The 17,578-nt window shown below is 38.9% G+C and overlaps 1 protein-coding gene across 4 annotated transcripts in view; it reads right to left on the minus strand.

The window, feature by feature from the left end:
- The window catches only part of LOC136437918 (monocarboxylate transporter 12-like), a 127,596-nt gene continuing 110,018 nt past the window's right edge, over positions 1–17,578 (minus strand). For 3 of the 4 annotated variants that reach the window (XM_066432499.1, XM_066432498.1, XM_066432497.1), the window contains 3 exons: positions 7,793–7,936; positions 6,482–7,291; positions 1–2,470 (listed from right to left, as the gene is read on the minus strand). In XM_066432499.1, coding sequence (XP_066288596.1) covers positions 2,247–2,470; positions 6,482–7,291; positions 7,793–7,936 — 1,178 coding nt within the window. In that variant the 3' untranslated portion in view covers positions 1–2,246. Of the gene's footprint in view, positions 2,471–6,465; positions 7,292–7,792; positions 7,937–17,578 lie in introns of all 4 variants that reach the window. The other variant, XM_066432500.1, reaches the window with a different exon arrangement.

Raw genomic sequence — 17,578 nt, forward strand, 5'->3', positions numbered from 1 at the left:
TTAAGAATTAATGGCTTTTATTTGTCCATTTGCCTAAGCGTATGGCTAGAGCACAATGTCATATTTAAAGATCCCAGTTCCTCGGAGCAGCAAGCCTTCAATCAGGGAGCTTGAGACACGTTACGATTTTCAAGATTGGATTGGAGATTAGTCTGTTGCTACATGCATCTTTAATTCATTTAAGTCAATCTTACATCTTTAATTCATGTTATTCTACATCGTACCTTTAATTCATTTTATTCTATGTCGTGCATTTCATTAGATCAATTTTATTCATCAAGTGAAGGTACAATACAATACGATGTAGAGATATCATAGTAAGTTCGATTAAAAGTACTACAATCTAATAATTATAAACATATAAAAGAATAACATAAATGTGGAATAATCTCAGAGATCTTTGGCAAGCACGTAAACAAAGTCAAACTGTTAAACACGTTGTAATAAAAAAATCATTACGTATTGAAATGTTAATATACCAGGACATTAGTCGAAAATATTATGTGTAATGATTTTTTTACGTTTAGTCCAACATAAAATGGAATCAAATAAACTTTTGCCTCTTGATATCACATTCTGATGATTGGCACATAGGTCAGTAATTTCACTTGTTGTTTCAGTAGCTGGATATATTCTTGAAGACTGGGGTTACTACCCCTCCCCTTTAACGTACTTAAGGTACCTCCTCGAATATATTCACCACTCATCTTCAGATCGAAAGATAGAAAAAGGGATGTTCCTCCACACGTTTCTCTCATTAATTATCATGTAAAGTATGTCTACATTAGTATTATTACTGTCCAATTATGTGCACCTTCACCTAAGCTACCTACAACCAAAACGTATGCCAATCCGTCATGCAGTATACCATATTCAGTTATGCCGATTCCAACTTTATGAGAAAACGCCCCTGCACTTCCAGGAAAACTGATAGGCGGCCCAACCTACTGTAACTTTATCAGCCCAAGATCAATTTTTAACAAACTTAAACTTGGTGACCGTACCATCTTCAGACAAAACGATACCAAACCCTGAAGTTCTCAAAGTTTCCCTATGATACCATAACAAAACAACTAGGGCCCCAAAACCAAATCATTTCTAGTCCGGTCTCCTCAGAAACTAATTACATACCACATTTCAACACAGGATAAAAAGACAATTTTTACACAACCAAGAGATTCACACATATATCAACACAATTCATCAAGGCATTCCTGAATAAACCTGTTTATGGACACCAAAACAACCACCAAACCAAACCAAAAACATTACTTTTCCCACTTGTTATGATTAGTCTGGACAAAAAGGCGTAAACAACAATGTGATGAGTCTGCGATTTTTTGAGGTTTTATCGTCACTAAAGTGGATACGAAATCCGATCCCAACCCTCCTTATCCTGAACATTTATATTCGTTGGAATTTATTCCCTAACTCAAATGTGGGCATGCGCAGGCAACTTGGAAATAAGTCTTGTAGTTTTCTCAAGCAAAATGATTTTTCAAGACTATACATTATAAACTAAAGGTTGCTGTAAATGTGAACAGTACAATAAAACGTACGTATACAGACGATGATGTTTTTACAGATTAATGAAATATGATAACACTGATCCTTTTCTTTCTTTCTTTTACTCTCGATCTTGTCTTATACTGTAGTACTATTGCGGATGCATTAAAATTTGCTTCGCACAAGGTTGACTATTTATATCAGAAATAATTTTCTGTAACATATGATACTCATAAGATCTGAAAATCGTTGAAATTTACTTGGAAAGCTGAGTGCTTGATGAAATACATGCTCATTTACGTATCAATGTATCAAATCGAATATGAGCAAAGTATCTATTCCGAAAATGGTAAGCAAGCACGTAATAAACTAAAATATGTTAAGCATATTCAATTAGCATGGCGTAATAAAACTTTCTAATCCATTACATTTGTTGGATCCATCAATGTGTCAACGACGATGTCTCATTTACATTGTATGTGTAGATATTCTACTGAATTAGCGTAAATCGTTATCGGGGTCCCCATGCAGATCCTCATATATTGGCTTGATTCGTCCAGGGACAAAGGGTAATTATGCAAATAAGGAAATTATTTGCATGGTTGGTATCTGTTGATGCTCCACTTGCCATAAACTACATATGTTACATATATTTGAGTCTTCTAATGGAAAACACTGCAAATATAGATTTTCCTCATTAGTTATGCAAATTAAGTCCTTATAATTTCGGGCAAACTGTATCAGCTAACGGAGGAATTTACATCGCCAACCCGTTTAACTTCTTTTAGGACAACAGATTTGTCTACGGTTTGGTCAGGAATTTCACTGCCGTCAGAGCCGAGCTTCTTCCTTGTCGACGTCGTTGAACACGGGATGACGAGAAGGACGATCACGGAGAGAAAGGTGAAGATGCCGGCCACGTAGAACGACATGTCGTAGCTACCAGTTGCGTCGTACAGCCAGCCTGTGTGGACGACATAACCGACACGTGTAGTAGTCCAATATTAAGCCCTAGCGCACTAAACGTATGATTCTTTTAAGTAGGCTAACTATTACTGTACTTGCTTACAAGAAAAAGACAAATTTTGTATCGGCCCTTGACTGTGCTTAAGAGTCATTGCATGAGAAAACCATGCAGAGGTGGGAAGATGGGGGTCGGCCAAATCGGCTGATACTTTCTACGTGTGATAGGTATGTGGAACTATGACCAGCCATATAATTAAAACCCTCCAGCTATTTTTCATTATGGAGTTCTGGGACCCCCCTCGGAGACCCTCAAAAATCGAACAATTTATGGTTAAAAATTACTGAATTTGCAATGGCTACCCTGATAATTCTAATAAAGATATGGACCTAAGTTTTCTATTTCCATATAGCTAGGGTACCAGAGTTTGACAGACAAAAAGTTCAAGATCAAGCATTGAAATTAAGAGGGTATACTAGGGGGTTATCAGAACCAATAAAAGCAGACTTTTCATCTCGCTAAATTTTAGTCATTTTTAAGGGGCTATTTCTCCGACAATCGGCAATATTGGTGAATGGTTTTACCTTTGCTGGAGAGAGGAATATCTACTGATTCAAAAACAAGCGTCGTCTAATTGGGCCACGCATTACGGGAGCCGTGACTGGGGGGTCTTTGTGGGGATTTTTCGTGTTTTGGACTAATAATAAATCAGGTAATCACGTCTCACTATGGTGTAAGCTTCGTTCATTTTTGTGTAGCCGTGTGAAAACCATTGATAGTAGTAAAGAAATGCTGAAATTGATTAGCAATGTTGATTAGGGCTCTACATGGGGGTTATAAGGACACTAGAATGAATTAAACTGTTTTACACATCTAATTGTTGCTCTCTAAGACGTCAATCGCTACGTTCCTTACTAAAATAATTCTGTGCCTTTAATATGTTGTACAAAACGACAAGGGCTCTGCATGGGGGTTATAAGTACTCCATATATGTGATAAAGATAAAGATAAAAGAAATAAGACACATGTGCATTGCGAAACACTAATTTATTTGCCTATAGTAATTCCTATATCAAGATTAACCTCCTACATACATCCACTGGAGACCATTGTACGCACACATATATGCGTGAACTGAGATAGACGCATTTTAGTTTTATCATTGTGTAGTTTATAAACCTCTATGTAAGCAAGGAGGTAAGTGAGAAAGGAAATACTTTCTGTATCTGTACTAATTTTTGCCAACAGCCTTTTACAGCAGCTAAACCTGTAGCTGTTGTAGGTGCATGGGAGTTATCCTTTTCCTCAGTCAGAGTCTTTTAGCTTCTAGGTTGTTTATATGATACACATAAAAATTCACTCAACGCTGAGGCACTCGGATATACAATTTTTGTATCGCAAGGCTAATTTCCTAGATTACTGGGCAGCTTCATTGCTATAGAATGCTTACTAAACGTATACAGTAATAAAGGAATAAATCTGTTAAAGAAATGTTAATTAGGATTGACAATAAGTATCCAAATCAAGGTATATTCCAATCAAATCAAGGTAGAACTCATTGTCTCCCGAAATGACATCGCTGATATCCTTGTTCCAGGTTCAAGGATATTCCATGACACAAATACAAGCCCATTACGATGCTCATTTCATTAACATCATTTTTTGAAACGATCCTGAATCGTCCGGTCTGCAGCTGAGTGAGAGAGGGCTCTATTGGTTAAAATTACCACACCGTTTATGATGGTCGAATATAATCATTTTTTTTAAACAACTGTATGAACATCTGGATGTTTTAGATGTATGCTAGCGTCCTACCAACCACCCCCTACCATACAGAGCCTTCAATCATTGCAGACTTTGTTCTTCATTCATTGAAATTTTGCAGTAAAGTTGCCAATAGGTGAATCGGATAACAGATACAAATTATTCCTCAAATTATTTTAATTAGATTTCAATGTCATACTCAGATACCCCCCATACAGAGCAACTACCATTTTTTTAGCATCTTTGTTTTAGGAATGTTTATTAGATTCTTCAATTCAACTTGACAACTGTGTGATCAGAAGTATATTTGTAGCCCGGTGCCATTGCTTGATTCACTTCACTTTATTTAGTCCTCGGATTTAATTTTTTCAAAGGCATCCGGAGCATTTTATGAGGCTTGAAACTTGAATGAAATAAATCCAATTTCTAGTCATTCCTACACATAGTAAGTTTCAATAACACTATATCATTATATATCGACACTAAAGGAGCAAAGATACAATGTCGTTGTGTGGCAAGAACTGATAGAAAATCCAAGCTCTAATAGACTGATCCTGACTGTCCATCACAATTAGCGGTTCGACCAATGAGAGAGTGACTGCATGTCCGTCAAATATTTGCATTTCTATGTTTTAACCTTGCACTTCTACGTTTTGACGGAGGTGGGCGGGGCTATGGTATCGGTCTATTTACACTAGGCACGTGAAACTAAAAGATCACCATGTAGCTTATTTTTGTGCCGCTTTTGAGCACTTTTGATAAGAAGTCCGCACGAAAATGTGTAGAATATTTCTAGTTTCCAAGCCTCATAAAATGATCGGGGTGCCTTTAAACATTATAAGCAGCCGGTGTTCATTTCAGTTCTGTCCTAGGTCGTAAGATATCAACTTGGACATGTCACATGGTCAACAATGGTTTAGTAATTGACGTCTTAGAGAGCAACAAAATGTGTAAAACAGCTTAATTCCTTTCCTTTCATCTTTATGTATGTTTTCACCCATGCGGTATAATACAACATTACATATACGGAGTACTGATAACCCCCATGCAGAGCCTTTCACATTACGTACAACATATTAAAGGCACAGAATTATTTTAGAAAGGAACGTAGCGATTGACGTCTTAGAGAGCAACAATTAGATGTGTAAAACAGTTTAATTAATTTTCAAGTGTCCTTATAACCCCCATGTAGAGCCCTAATCAACATTGCTAATCAATTTCAGCATTTCTTTACTACTATCTATGGTTTTCACACGGCTACACAAAAATGACCAAAGCTTACACCATAGTGAGACGTGATTACCTGATTTATTATTAGTCCAAAACACGAAAAATCCCCATAAAGACCCCCCAGTCATGGCTCCCGTAATGCGTGGCCCAATTAGACGACGCTTGTTTTTGAATCAGTAGATATTCCTCTCTCCAGCAAAGGTAAAACCATTCACCAATATTGCCGATTGTCGGAGAAATAGCCCCTTAAAAATGACTAAAATTTAGCGAGATGAAAAGTCTGCTTTTATTGGTTCTGATAACCCCCTAGTATACCCTCTTAATTTCAATGCTTGATCTTGAACTTTTTGTCTGTCAAACTCTGGAACCCTAGCTATATGGAAATAGAAAACTTAGGTCCATATCTTCATTAGAATTATCAGGGTAGCCATTGCAAATTCAGTAATTTTTAACCATAAATTGTTCGATTTTTGAGGGTCTCCGAGGGGGGTCCCAGAACTCCATAATGAAAAATAGCTGGAGGGTTTTAATTATATGGCTGGTCATAGTTCCACATACCTATCACACGTAGAAAGTATCAGCCGATTTGGCCGACCCCCATCTTCCCACCTCTGCCTGGTTTTGCCTGGTTTTCTCGTGCAATGACTCTTAAGTTTGGGCATTACTTATAAAATGTATAAGGTCCAAGCTTGTAATCAATGGTCATTCGTGCGGAAGGTCGGGGGTCGATTCCGACTTCCAATAACCTTTGACCTGATTGCTCACATAACGTGTTCTGAGCAATCGGGCCTTGATCTTGAAGAAGCCCGGAGCCCGGAGGTGTGGTCGATATTTCGGTGGGCGAAGTTTTTGTCTTGGTAACAGCTTAACAATATAATCGTCGTCACAACAAGAGTTATAGTTATACAAGAGCTATAAACATGAACTTGCTGATATATGGTCATTTGTACTCTATCTACGCTAGGTAATCTACCGAGAAGCTCTTATCAAATGCCACATACATGTACACTGCTTTACCTGCCACGGGCGGGCCAAGCAGGAAGGCGACACCCTGGAAGACAAAGGTCCATCCAAGCCCTCCGGAAATCCGCGAAACGCCGCTGTATTTCCGCACCAACACAGCGATCAGCGGGTGGAAAACTCCCGAAAAAAATCCATAAAACACCATACAGACAACAAGGCCAGCGTAAGTTGTCCCAAACGGTATGGCCGTGGTAGATATGGCCAGTCCAGTAATACCGATCGTGTAGTAGTAGACTTTACTGATCATTCCTCTGTCCGACAGCCAGCCGTTTATTGGTCGGGAGATAGCGTCAGAGACCCCCATGATAGACAGTAAGAAAGCGGCTTGTGTTTTTTCCACCCCAAGAATTTGGGCGTGGGCAACAAGGTGTACATATATGATAGACATGCCTAGAACAGTCCCAAGTAGGGACGTACCGTAAAGAAGAAAGGGACGGTGTTTGAGTAAAGTCACATCGAACGTTTCCATGATCTGACGGAGAGAAGCGACGCCTTTCGATTGCTTCGGATCACTGCAGCTGTTCTGTTTTTCTCTCTCAACGTGTTCTTCTCTACTGTCTTCCTTGAGATGTATAGGTCTGAACAGAGCACCGAATACGCAGCCATTCAGTAGAATACCGGCAACAATCAAAAGAGCCCCCCTCCACCCGAACTCATCGATGAGGAACTGGAAGAGTGGTGGAAGAGCAAACTGGCCAACTCCGGTTCCACAGATCGCTATTCCATTGGCTGTGGCGTGCCGCTCGTCAAAGTAGCGTCCAATCATGGCAAGGCTTGGGGAGTACATCAGAGAGAAACCTAGCCCTGCGGAACATAAAAGCAACAAAACATTACTTGTAGCCCCACGTGTATTGTGCATGTGAACTATCCCGGTGCATAGTAATTGACCACAAATCCCGAAGTAGGCATTGATATTCTACTAATTTGTTCCTTCCTAAATTACAATTCACACTCGATGCAAAACTGGTGTTTTCACAACCAGATGTATAATGGAAAAAGGAGAAAAGAAAAGACATTAGCGAATTTTATTTACATTTCAACTATTCTAATCAATTTTTTATTAATTTTCAAAATATTCTTCAAATTCTTTTAATATTTTTCAATTTCATCTTTTTTTATTTCTAAAATTTTTGTAATCTTGAATTCGTTTTGAATTAATCTTAATTACATTAAAATTTTGATTTGAAATACAGAGATGTTTTTCCCTAACCAGGTATGTGATTAAAGAAAAAGAGGTATGTGGTGAAAAAAAAAGTTTTTCCCTAACCAGGTATGTGATGAAAAATATTATTGAAAACAACATACCTGTCACGATGCCCACGCTCAAGAACAAGTGTACCATCCTCTGCGCGAAGAAGCTGACGATCAGTCCTACGGCGGAAATGACGCTACCGGCGATGATGACAGCACGGCAACTGGTCAGGTTACTCAGGGCACTGACAAAGGGAGCTGCAGTGTGATGTATGATTAACAGGTGTTACAGCCAGTCATAGCGGTGATCATCAACTGTATTTGTATCTGTTATATAGCCGGTACGCGATGTTATCCTGTTCGAAACGTCTGCCGAGCTATATTCTTGATTTGTGGCAAGGGCTTTAGGGCATAAAACTCATCGGAGTCCGGCTGTGATTTGGAACCCATGAGCTAGCTATATTTTGAATACGAATTTAATATTAGGACCTTAATATATTGCCATAATTGGTATCTGTAAGTGCACCCCCAGCCATAAATTGTATACGCGTACGATATGTGTAAAAGAATCCGGTCATGGAAAACAATGGCATTATAGATATCCGCCATTCAACCTTGTCAGCAATCAAAAAGTGTCCGGGAGACTTGGGCGTGTCTGCTATGGCCACGTCGGAGCATGCGCACAGGGTTTTAAAAAGCACTAGAATTAGACGATTACATAATTACGAGTTCTCACGTATGTGTGAGTGCATTTGTTTGATATTTCTACCTCCCTGACGAGATTTACCTCTTTTCCCAGAAAATTAGTCTGCTACTTGGAGAAAAACAAAATGCCATTCGCTACACCTAATGCCACGTCATTCCTCCAAATATGGGCAAATGCGGGCTAACTTCGTCAGACTAATAAAGATATTATTTGCTATATTCATGAATTTTGCTTTCAACATTTATGCACTGCGCAACGTTTATCTGCACAGTACAGTCCAAATGTCGTCGGAGCAAACAGAGTCGGTCCGGCTCCCTTTCTCGGGTCCTGGCAGCGGCCAAACTAGCAGGCCGTTGCCACACATACCTACTGTCCATCAGTACAGCGGCGCTGCTGACCAGCAGCAGGAGGGGCAAGAAACGTCCTCAGACACGTACGAAGAGGCCGAGAGAGTGTACTATACAATCAAGGATCAAGATCTACCGCCGTCTTTACGTCGGGAGGGGCGACAGCAGGGGTCACCTCAGGCGGAGGTTGAAACCAGCGGTTCGCCGCCCCAACCACCTCCTGTCCATCAGAGTGGCTCACCAGGGCGTGTCCGCCATGGCAACGGCACTTCTGACAAGTTGCAAGAAGAGCAAGATACGTCTTCACACACGTACGAAGGTCACACAGCGTACACTTCTGCAGGTAGTCGACTTTTTTTTATAATTGCCTTTTCAATATTTGCGCAAAAAGAAGACATATTTCCTGAAGCCCCTCATCAGGAAGAGTTTTTGTGTATGATCATTTACGTATTACTACCTACTTGACAGTATCAGAGATTTAGATCTAAAGATAATAATCATGTTAGTTTGATCATCATATGAATTATACCAGTTGATATCGATCATCATCTCTACCCAAATAACTTGTAATAAGTTGTTAAAAATATGGCTCTTATCTTAGAAAAGAATGCTATTTCAGCATGTCCTCATAAATCATGTAAATTAGGCCCTAATTCACATGATTTATGTCTAATGCTGGTCACCTTGACTTAACTTCCAAATGCCGAAAGTATAAAATTCCCGTCATTTACCACTAGAAATTATAATTTTTCTTCTCATCATTTATGCAGCTTAGATCTTAAGTGCCCTATCGTTTGAATGTAAAGTTTGATCATTCTGATAAAGAGATTGAATTTTAGACCGGAGCACTGAATTGGTCTATAATGCTTTATAAGTATGGGGTGGGGGCGTAACTTTGGTCAGCTATTACTTTCTAACCATGAATGAGAAAGTAAAGTGATTTCATTTCCTCAAATACCCGCCAAGTGCCCTATCGTTTGAATGTAAAGTTTGAACATTCTGATAAAGAGATTGAATTTTAGACCGGAGCACTGAATTGGTCTATAATGCTTTATAAGTATGGGGTGGGGGGCGTAACTTTGGTCAGCTATTACTCCCTAACCATGAATGAGAAAGTAAAATGATTTCATTTCCTCAAATACCCGCCAAGTGCCCTATCGTTTGAATGTAAAGTTTGAACATTCTGATAAAGAGATTGAATTTTAGACCGGAGCACTGAATTGGTCTATAATGCTTTATAAGTATGGGGTGGGGGCGTAACTTTGGTCAGCTATTACTTCCTAACCATGAATGAGAAAGTAAAGTGATTTCATTTCCTCAAATACCCGCCAAGTGCCCTATCGTTTGAATGTAAAGTTTGAACATTCTGATAAAGAGATTGAATTTTAGACCGGAGCACTGAATTGGTCTATAATGCTTTATAAGTATGGGGTGGGGGCGTAACTTTGGTCAGCTATTACTCCCTAACCATGAATGAGAAAGTAAAATGATTTCATTTCCTCAAATACCCGCCAAGTGCCCTATCGTTTGAATGTAAAGTTTGAACATTCTGATAAAGAGATTGAATTTGAGACCGGAGCACTGAATTGGTCTATAATGCTTTATAAGTATGGGGTGGGGGCGTAACTTTGGTCAGCTATTACTTCCTAACCATGAATGAGAAAGTAAAGTGATTTCATTTCCTCAAATACCCGCCAAGTGCCCTATCGTTTGAATGTAAAGTTTGAACATTCTGAAAAAGAGATTGAATTTTAGACCGGAGCACTGAATTGGTCTATAATGCTTTATAAGTATGGGGTTGGGGGCGTAACTTTGGTCAGCTATTACTCCCTAACCATGAATGAGAAAGTAAAATGATTTCATTTCCTCAAATACCCGCCAAGTGCCCTATCGTTTGAATGTAAAGTTTGAACATTCTGATAAAGAGATTGAATTTTAGACCGGAGCACTGAATTGGTCTATAATGCTTTATAAGTATGGAGTGGGGGGCATAACTTTGGTCAGCTATTACTCCCTAACCATGAATGAGAAAGTAAAATGATTTCATTTCCTCAAACACCCGCCAAGTGCCCTATCGTTTGAATGTAAAGTTTGAACATTCTGATAAAGAGATTGAATTTTAGACCGGAGCACTGAATTGGTCTATACTGCTTTATAAGTATGGGGTGGGGGCGTAACTTTGGTCAGCTATTACTTCCTAACCATGAATGAGAAAGTAAAATGATTTCATTTCCTCAAATACCCGCCAAGTGCCCTATCGTTTGAATGTAAAGTTTGAACATTCTGATAAAGAGATTGAATTTTAGACCGGAGCACTGAATTGGTCTATAATGCTTTATAAGTATGGGCGGGGGAGGCGTAACTTTGGTCAGCTATTACTCCCTAACCATGAATGAGAAAGTAACATGATTTCATTTCCTCAAATGCCCGCCAAGTGCCCTATCGTTTGAATGTAAAGTTTGAACATTCTGATAAAGAGATTGAATTTTAGACCGGAGCACTGAATTGGTCTATAATGCTTTATAAGTATGGGGTGGGGGGCGTAACTTTGGTCAGCTATTACTTCCTAACCATGAATGAGAAAGTAAAATGATTTCATTTCCTCAAATGCCCGCCAAGTGCCCTATCGTTTGAATGTAAAGTTTGAACATTCTGATAAAGAGATTGAATTTTAGACCGGAGCACTGAATTGGTCTATAATGCTTTATAAGTATTGGGTGGGGGGCGTAACTTTGGTCAGCTATTACTCCCTAACCATGAATGAGAAAGTAAAATGATTTCATTTCCTCAAATACCCGCCAAGTGCCCTATCGTTTGAATGTAAAGTTTGAACATTCTGATAAAGAGATTGAATTTTAGACCGTAGCACTGAATTGGTCTATAATGCTATATAAGTATGGGGTGGGGGGCGTAACTTTGGTCAGCTATTACTCCCTAACCATGAATGAGAAAGTAAAATGATTTCATTTCCTCAAATACCCGCCAAGTGCCCTATCGTTTGAATGTAAAGTTTGAACATTCTGATAAAGAGATTGAATTTTAGACCGTAGCACTGAATTGGTCTATAATGCTTTATAAGTATGGGGTGGGGGGGTAACTTTGGTCAGCTATTACTCCCTAACCATGAATGAGAAAGTAAAGTGATTTCATTTCCTCAAATACCCGCCAAGTGCCCTATCGTTTGAATGTAAAGTTTGAACATTCTGATAAAGAGATTGATTTTTAGACCGGAGCACTGAATTGGTCTATAATGCTTTATAAGTATGGGGTGGGGGCGTAACTTTGGTCAGCTATTACTCCTTAACCATGAATGAGAAAGTAAAATGATTTCATTTCCTCAAATACCCGCCAAGTGCCCTATCGTTTGAATGTAAAGTTTGAACATTCTGATAAAGAGATTGAATTTTAGACCGGAGCACTGAATTGGTCTATAATGCTTTATAAGTATGGGGTGGGGGCGTAACTTTGGTCAGCTATTACTCCCTAACCATGAATGAGAAAGTAAAATGATTTCATTTCCTCAAATACCCGCCAAGTGCCCTATCGTTTGAATGTAAAGTTTGAACATTCTGATAAAGAGATTGAATTTTAGACCGGAGCACTGAATTGGTCTATAATGCTTTATAAGTATGGGGTGGGGGGCGTAACTTTGGTCAGCTATTACTCCCTAACCGTGAATGAGAAAGTAAAATGATTTCATTTCCTCAAATACCCGCCAAGTGCCCTATCGTTTGAATGTAAAGTTTGAACATTCTGATAAAGAGATTGAATTTTAGACCGGAGCACTGAATTGGTCTACAATGCTTTATAAGTATGGGGTGGGGGGCGTAACTTTGGTCAGCTAGTACTCCCTAACCATGAATGAGAAAGTAAAATGATTTCATTTCCTCAAATACCCGCCAAGTGCCCTATCGTTTGAATGTAAAGTTTGAACATTCTGATAAAGAGATTGAATTTTAGACCGGAGCACTGAATTGGTCTATAATGCTTTATAAGTATGGGGGGGGGAGGCGTAACTTTGGTCAGCTATTACTCCCTAACCATGAATGAGAAAGTAAAATGATTTCATTTCCTCAAATACCCGCCAAGTGCCCTATCGTTTGAATGTAAAGTTTGAACATTCTGATAAAGAGATTGAATTTTAGACCGGAGCACTGAATTGGTCTATAATGCTTTATAAGTATGGGGTGGGGGGCGTAACTTTGGTCAGCTATTACTCCCTAACCATGAATGAGAAAGTAAAATGATTTCATTTCCTCAAATACCCGCCAAGTGCCCTATCGTTTGAATGTAAAGTTTGAACATTCTGATAAAGAGATTGAATTTTAGACCGGAGCACTGAATTGGTCTATAATGCTTTATAAGTATGGGGTGGGGGCGTAACTTTGGTCAGCTATTACTCCCTAACCATGAATGAGAAAGTAAAATGATTTCACTTCATCAAATATCCGCCAAGTGCCCTATCGTTTGAATGTAAAGTTTGAACATTCTGATAAAGAGATTGAATTTTAGACCGTAGCACTGAATTGGTCTATAATGCTTTATAAGTATGGGGTGGGGGGCGTAACTTTGGTCAGCTATTACTCCCTAACCATGAATGAGAAAGTAAAATGATTTCATTTCCTCAAATACCCGCCAAGTGCCCTATCGTTTGAATGTAAAGTTTGAACATTCTGATAAAGAGATTGAATTTTAGACCGGAGCACTGAATTGGTCTATAATGCTTTATAAGTATGGGGTTGGGGGCGTAACTTTGGTCAGCTATTACTCCCTAACCATGAATGAGAAAGTAAAATGATTTCATTTCCTCAAATACCCGCCAAGTGCCCTATCGTTTGAATGTAAAGTTTGAACATTCTGATAAAGAGATTGAATTTTAGACCGGAGCACTGAATTGGTCTATAATGCTTTATAAGTATGGAGTGGGGGGCATAACTTTGGTCAGCTATTACTCCCTAACCATGAATGAGAAAGTAAAATGATTTCATTTCCTCAAACACCCGCCAAGTGCCCTATCGTTTGAATGTAAAGTTTGAACATTCTGATAAAGAGATTGAATTTTAGACCGGAGCACTGAATTGGTCTATACTGCTTTATAAGTATGGGGTGGGGGCGTAACTTTGGTCAGCTATTACTTCCTAACCATGAATGAGAAAGTAAAATGATTTCATTTCCTCAAATACCCGCCAAGTGCCCTATCGTTTGAATGTAAAGTTTGAACATTCTGATAAAGAGATTGAATTTTAGACCGGAGCACTGAATTGGTCTATAATGCTTTATAAGTATGGGCGGGGGAGGCGTAACTTTGGTCAGCTATTACTCCCTAACCATGAATGAGAAAGTAACATGATTTCATTTCCTCAAATGCCCGCCAAGTGCCCTATCGTTTGAATGTAAAGTTTGAACATTCTGATAAAGAGATTGAATTTTAGACCGGAGCACTGAATTGGTCTATAATGCTTTATAAGTATGGGGTGGGGGGCGTAACTTTGGTCAGCTATTACTTCCTAACCATGAATGAGAAAGTAAAATGATTTCATTTCCTCAAATGCCCGCCAAGTGCCCTATCGTTTGAATGTAAAGTTTGAACATTCTGATAAAGAGATTGAATTTTAGACCGGAGCACTGAATTGGTCTATAATGCTTTATAAGTATTGGGTGGGGGGCGTAACTTTGGTCAGCTATTACTCCCTAACCATGAATGAGAAAGTAAAATGATTTCATTTCCTCAAATACCCGCCAAGTGCCCTATCGTTTGAATGTAAAGTTTGAACATTCTGATAAAGAGATTGAATTTTAGACCGTAGCACTGAATTGGTCTATAATGCTATATAAGTATGGGGTGGGGGGCGTAACTTTGGTCAGCTATTACTCCCTAACCATGAATGAGAAAGTAAAATGATTTCATTTCCTCAAATACCCGCCAAGTGCCCTATCGTTTGAATGTAAAGTTTGAACATTCTGATAAAGAGATTGAATTTTAGACCGTAGCACTGAATTGGTCTATAATGCTTTATAAGTATGGGGTGGGGGGGTAACTTTGGTCAGCTATTACTCCCTAACCATGAATGAGAAAGTAAAGTGATTTCATTTCCTCAAATACCCGCCAAGTGCCCTATCGTTTGAATGTAAAGTTTGAACATTCTGATAAAGAGATTGATTTTTAGACCGGAGCACTGAATTGGTCTATAATGCTTTATAAGTATGGGGTGGGGGCGTAACTTTGGTCAGCTATTACTCCTTAACCATGAATGAGAAAGTAAAATGATTTCATTTCCTCAAATACCCGCCAAGTGCCCTATCGTTTGAATGTAAAGTTTGAACATTCTGATAAAGAGATTGAATTTTAGACCGGAGCACTGAATTGGTCTATAATGCTTTATAAGTATGGGGTGGGGGCGTAACTTTGGTCAGCTATTACTCCCTAACCATGAATGAGAAAGTAAAATGATTTCATTTCCTCAAATACCCGCCAAGTGCCCTATCGTTTGAATGTAAAGTTTGAACATTCTGATAAAGAGATTGAATTTTAGACCGGAGCACTGAATTGGTCTATAATGCTTTATAAGTATGGGGTGGGGGGCGTAACTTTGGTCAGCTATTACTCCCTAACCGTGAATGAGAAAGTAAAATGATTTCATTTCCTCAAATACCCGCCAAGTGCCCTATCGTTTGAATGTAAAGTTTGAACATTCTGATAAAGAGATTGAATTTTAGACCGGAGCACTGAATTGGTCTACAATGCTTTATAAGTATGGGGTGGGGGGCGTAACTTTGGTCAGCTATTACTCCCTAACCATGAATGAGAAAGTAAAATGATTTCATTTCCTCAAATACCCGCCAAGTGCCCTATCGTTTGAATGTAAAGTTTGAACATTCTGATAAAGAGATTGAATTTTAGACCGGAGCACTGAATTGGTCTATAATGCTTTATAAGTATGGGGGGGGGAGGCGTAACTTTGGTCAGCTATTACTCCCTAACCATGAATGAGAAAGTAAAATGATTTCATTTCCTCAAATACCCGCCAAGTGCCCTATCGTTTGAATGTAAAGTTTGAACATTCTGATAAAGAGATTGAATTTTAGACCGGAGCACTGAATTGGTCTATAATGCTTTATAAGTATGGGGTGGGGGGCGTAACTTTGGTCAGCTATTACTCCCTAACCATGAATGAGAAAGTAAAATGATTTCATTTCCTCAAATACCCGCCAAGTGCCCTATCGTTTGAATGTAAAGTTTGAACATTCTGATAAAGAGATTGAATTTTAGACCGGAGCACTGAATTGGTCTATAATGCTTTATAAGTATGGGGTGGGGGCGTAACTTTGGTCAGCTATTACTCCCTAACCATGAATGAGAAAGTAAAATGATTTCACTTCATCAAATATCCGCCAAGTGCCCTATCGTTTGAATGTAAAGTTTGAACATTCTGATAAAGAGATTGAATTTTAGACCGGAGCACTGAATTGGTCTATAATGCTTTATAAGTATGGGGTGGGGGGGCGTAACTTTGGTTCAGCTAATACATCACTAATGAATGAGAAAGTAAAATGATTTCATTTCCTCAAATACCCGCCAAGTGCCCTATCGTTTGAATGTAAAGTTTGAACATTCTGATAAAGAGATTGAATTTTAGACCGGAGCACTGAATTGGTCTATAATGCTTTATAAGTATGGGGTGGGGGGCGTAACTTTGGTCAGCTATTACTCCCTAACCATGAATGAGAAAGTAAGATGATTTCATTTCCTCAAATACCCGCCAAGTGCCCTATCGTTTGAATGTAAAGTTTGAACATTCTGATAAAGAGATTGAATTTTAGACCGGAGCACTGAATCGGTTTATAATGCTTTATAAGTATGGGGTGGGGGGCGTAACTTTGGTCAGCTATTACTCCCTAACCATGAATGAGAAAGTAAAATGATTTCATTTCCTCAAATACCCGCCAAGTGCCCTATCGTTTGAATGTAAAGTTTGAACATTCTGATAAAGAGATTGAATTTAAGACCGGAGCACTGAATTGGTCTATAATGCTTTATAAGTATGGGCGGGGGAGGCGTAACTTTGGTCAGCTATTACTCCCTAACCATGAATGAGAAAGTAAAATGATTTCATTTCCTCAAATACCCGCCAAGTGCCCTATCGTTTGAATGTAAAGTTTGAACATTCTGATAAAGAGATTGAATTTTAGACCGGAGCACTGAATTGGTCTATAATGCTTTATAAGTATGGGGTGGGGGGCGTAACTTTGGTCAGCTATTACTCCCTAACCATGAATGAGAAAGTAAAATGATTTCACTTCCTCAAATACCCGCCAAGTGCCCTATCGTTTGAATGTAAAGTTTGAACATTCTGATAAAGAGATTGAATTTTAGACCGGAGCACTGAATTGGTCTATAATGCTTTATAAGTATGGGGTGGGGAGCGTAACTTTGGTCAGCTAGTACTCCCTAACCATGAATGAGAAAGTAAAATGATTTCATTTCCTCAAATACCCGCCAAGTGCCCTATCGTTTGAATGTAAAGTTTGAACATTCTGATAAAGAGATTGAATTTTAGACCGGAGCACTGAATTGGTCTATAATGCTTTATAAGTATGGGCGGGGGAGGCGTAACTTTGGTCAGCTATTACTCCCTAACCATGAATGAGAAAGTAAAATGATTTCATTTCCTCAAATACCCGCCAAGTGCCCTATCGTTTGAATGTAAAGTTTGAACATTCTGATAAAGAGATTGAATTTTAGACCGGAGCACTGAATTGGTCTATAATGCTTTATAAGTATGGGGTGGGGGGCGTAACTTTGGTCAGCTATTACTCCCTAACCATGAATGAGAAAGTAAAATGATT

Source organism: Branchiostoma lanceolatum, chromosome 7 (genome assembly GCF_035083965.1).
Source record: "Branchiostoma lanceolatum isolate klBraLanc5 chromosome 7, klBraLanc5.hap2, whole genome shotgun sequence".
NCBI classification, from domain to species: domain Eukaryota; kingdom Metazoa; phylum Chordata; class Leptocardii; order Amphioxiformes; family Branchiostomatidae; genus Branchiostoma; species Branchiostoma lanceolatum.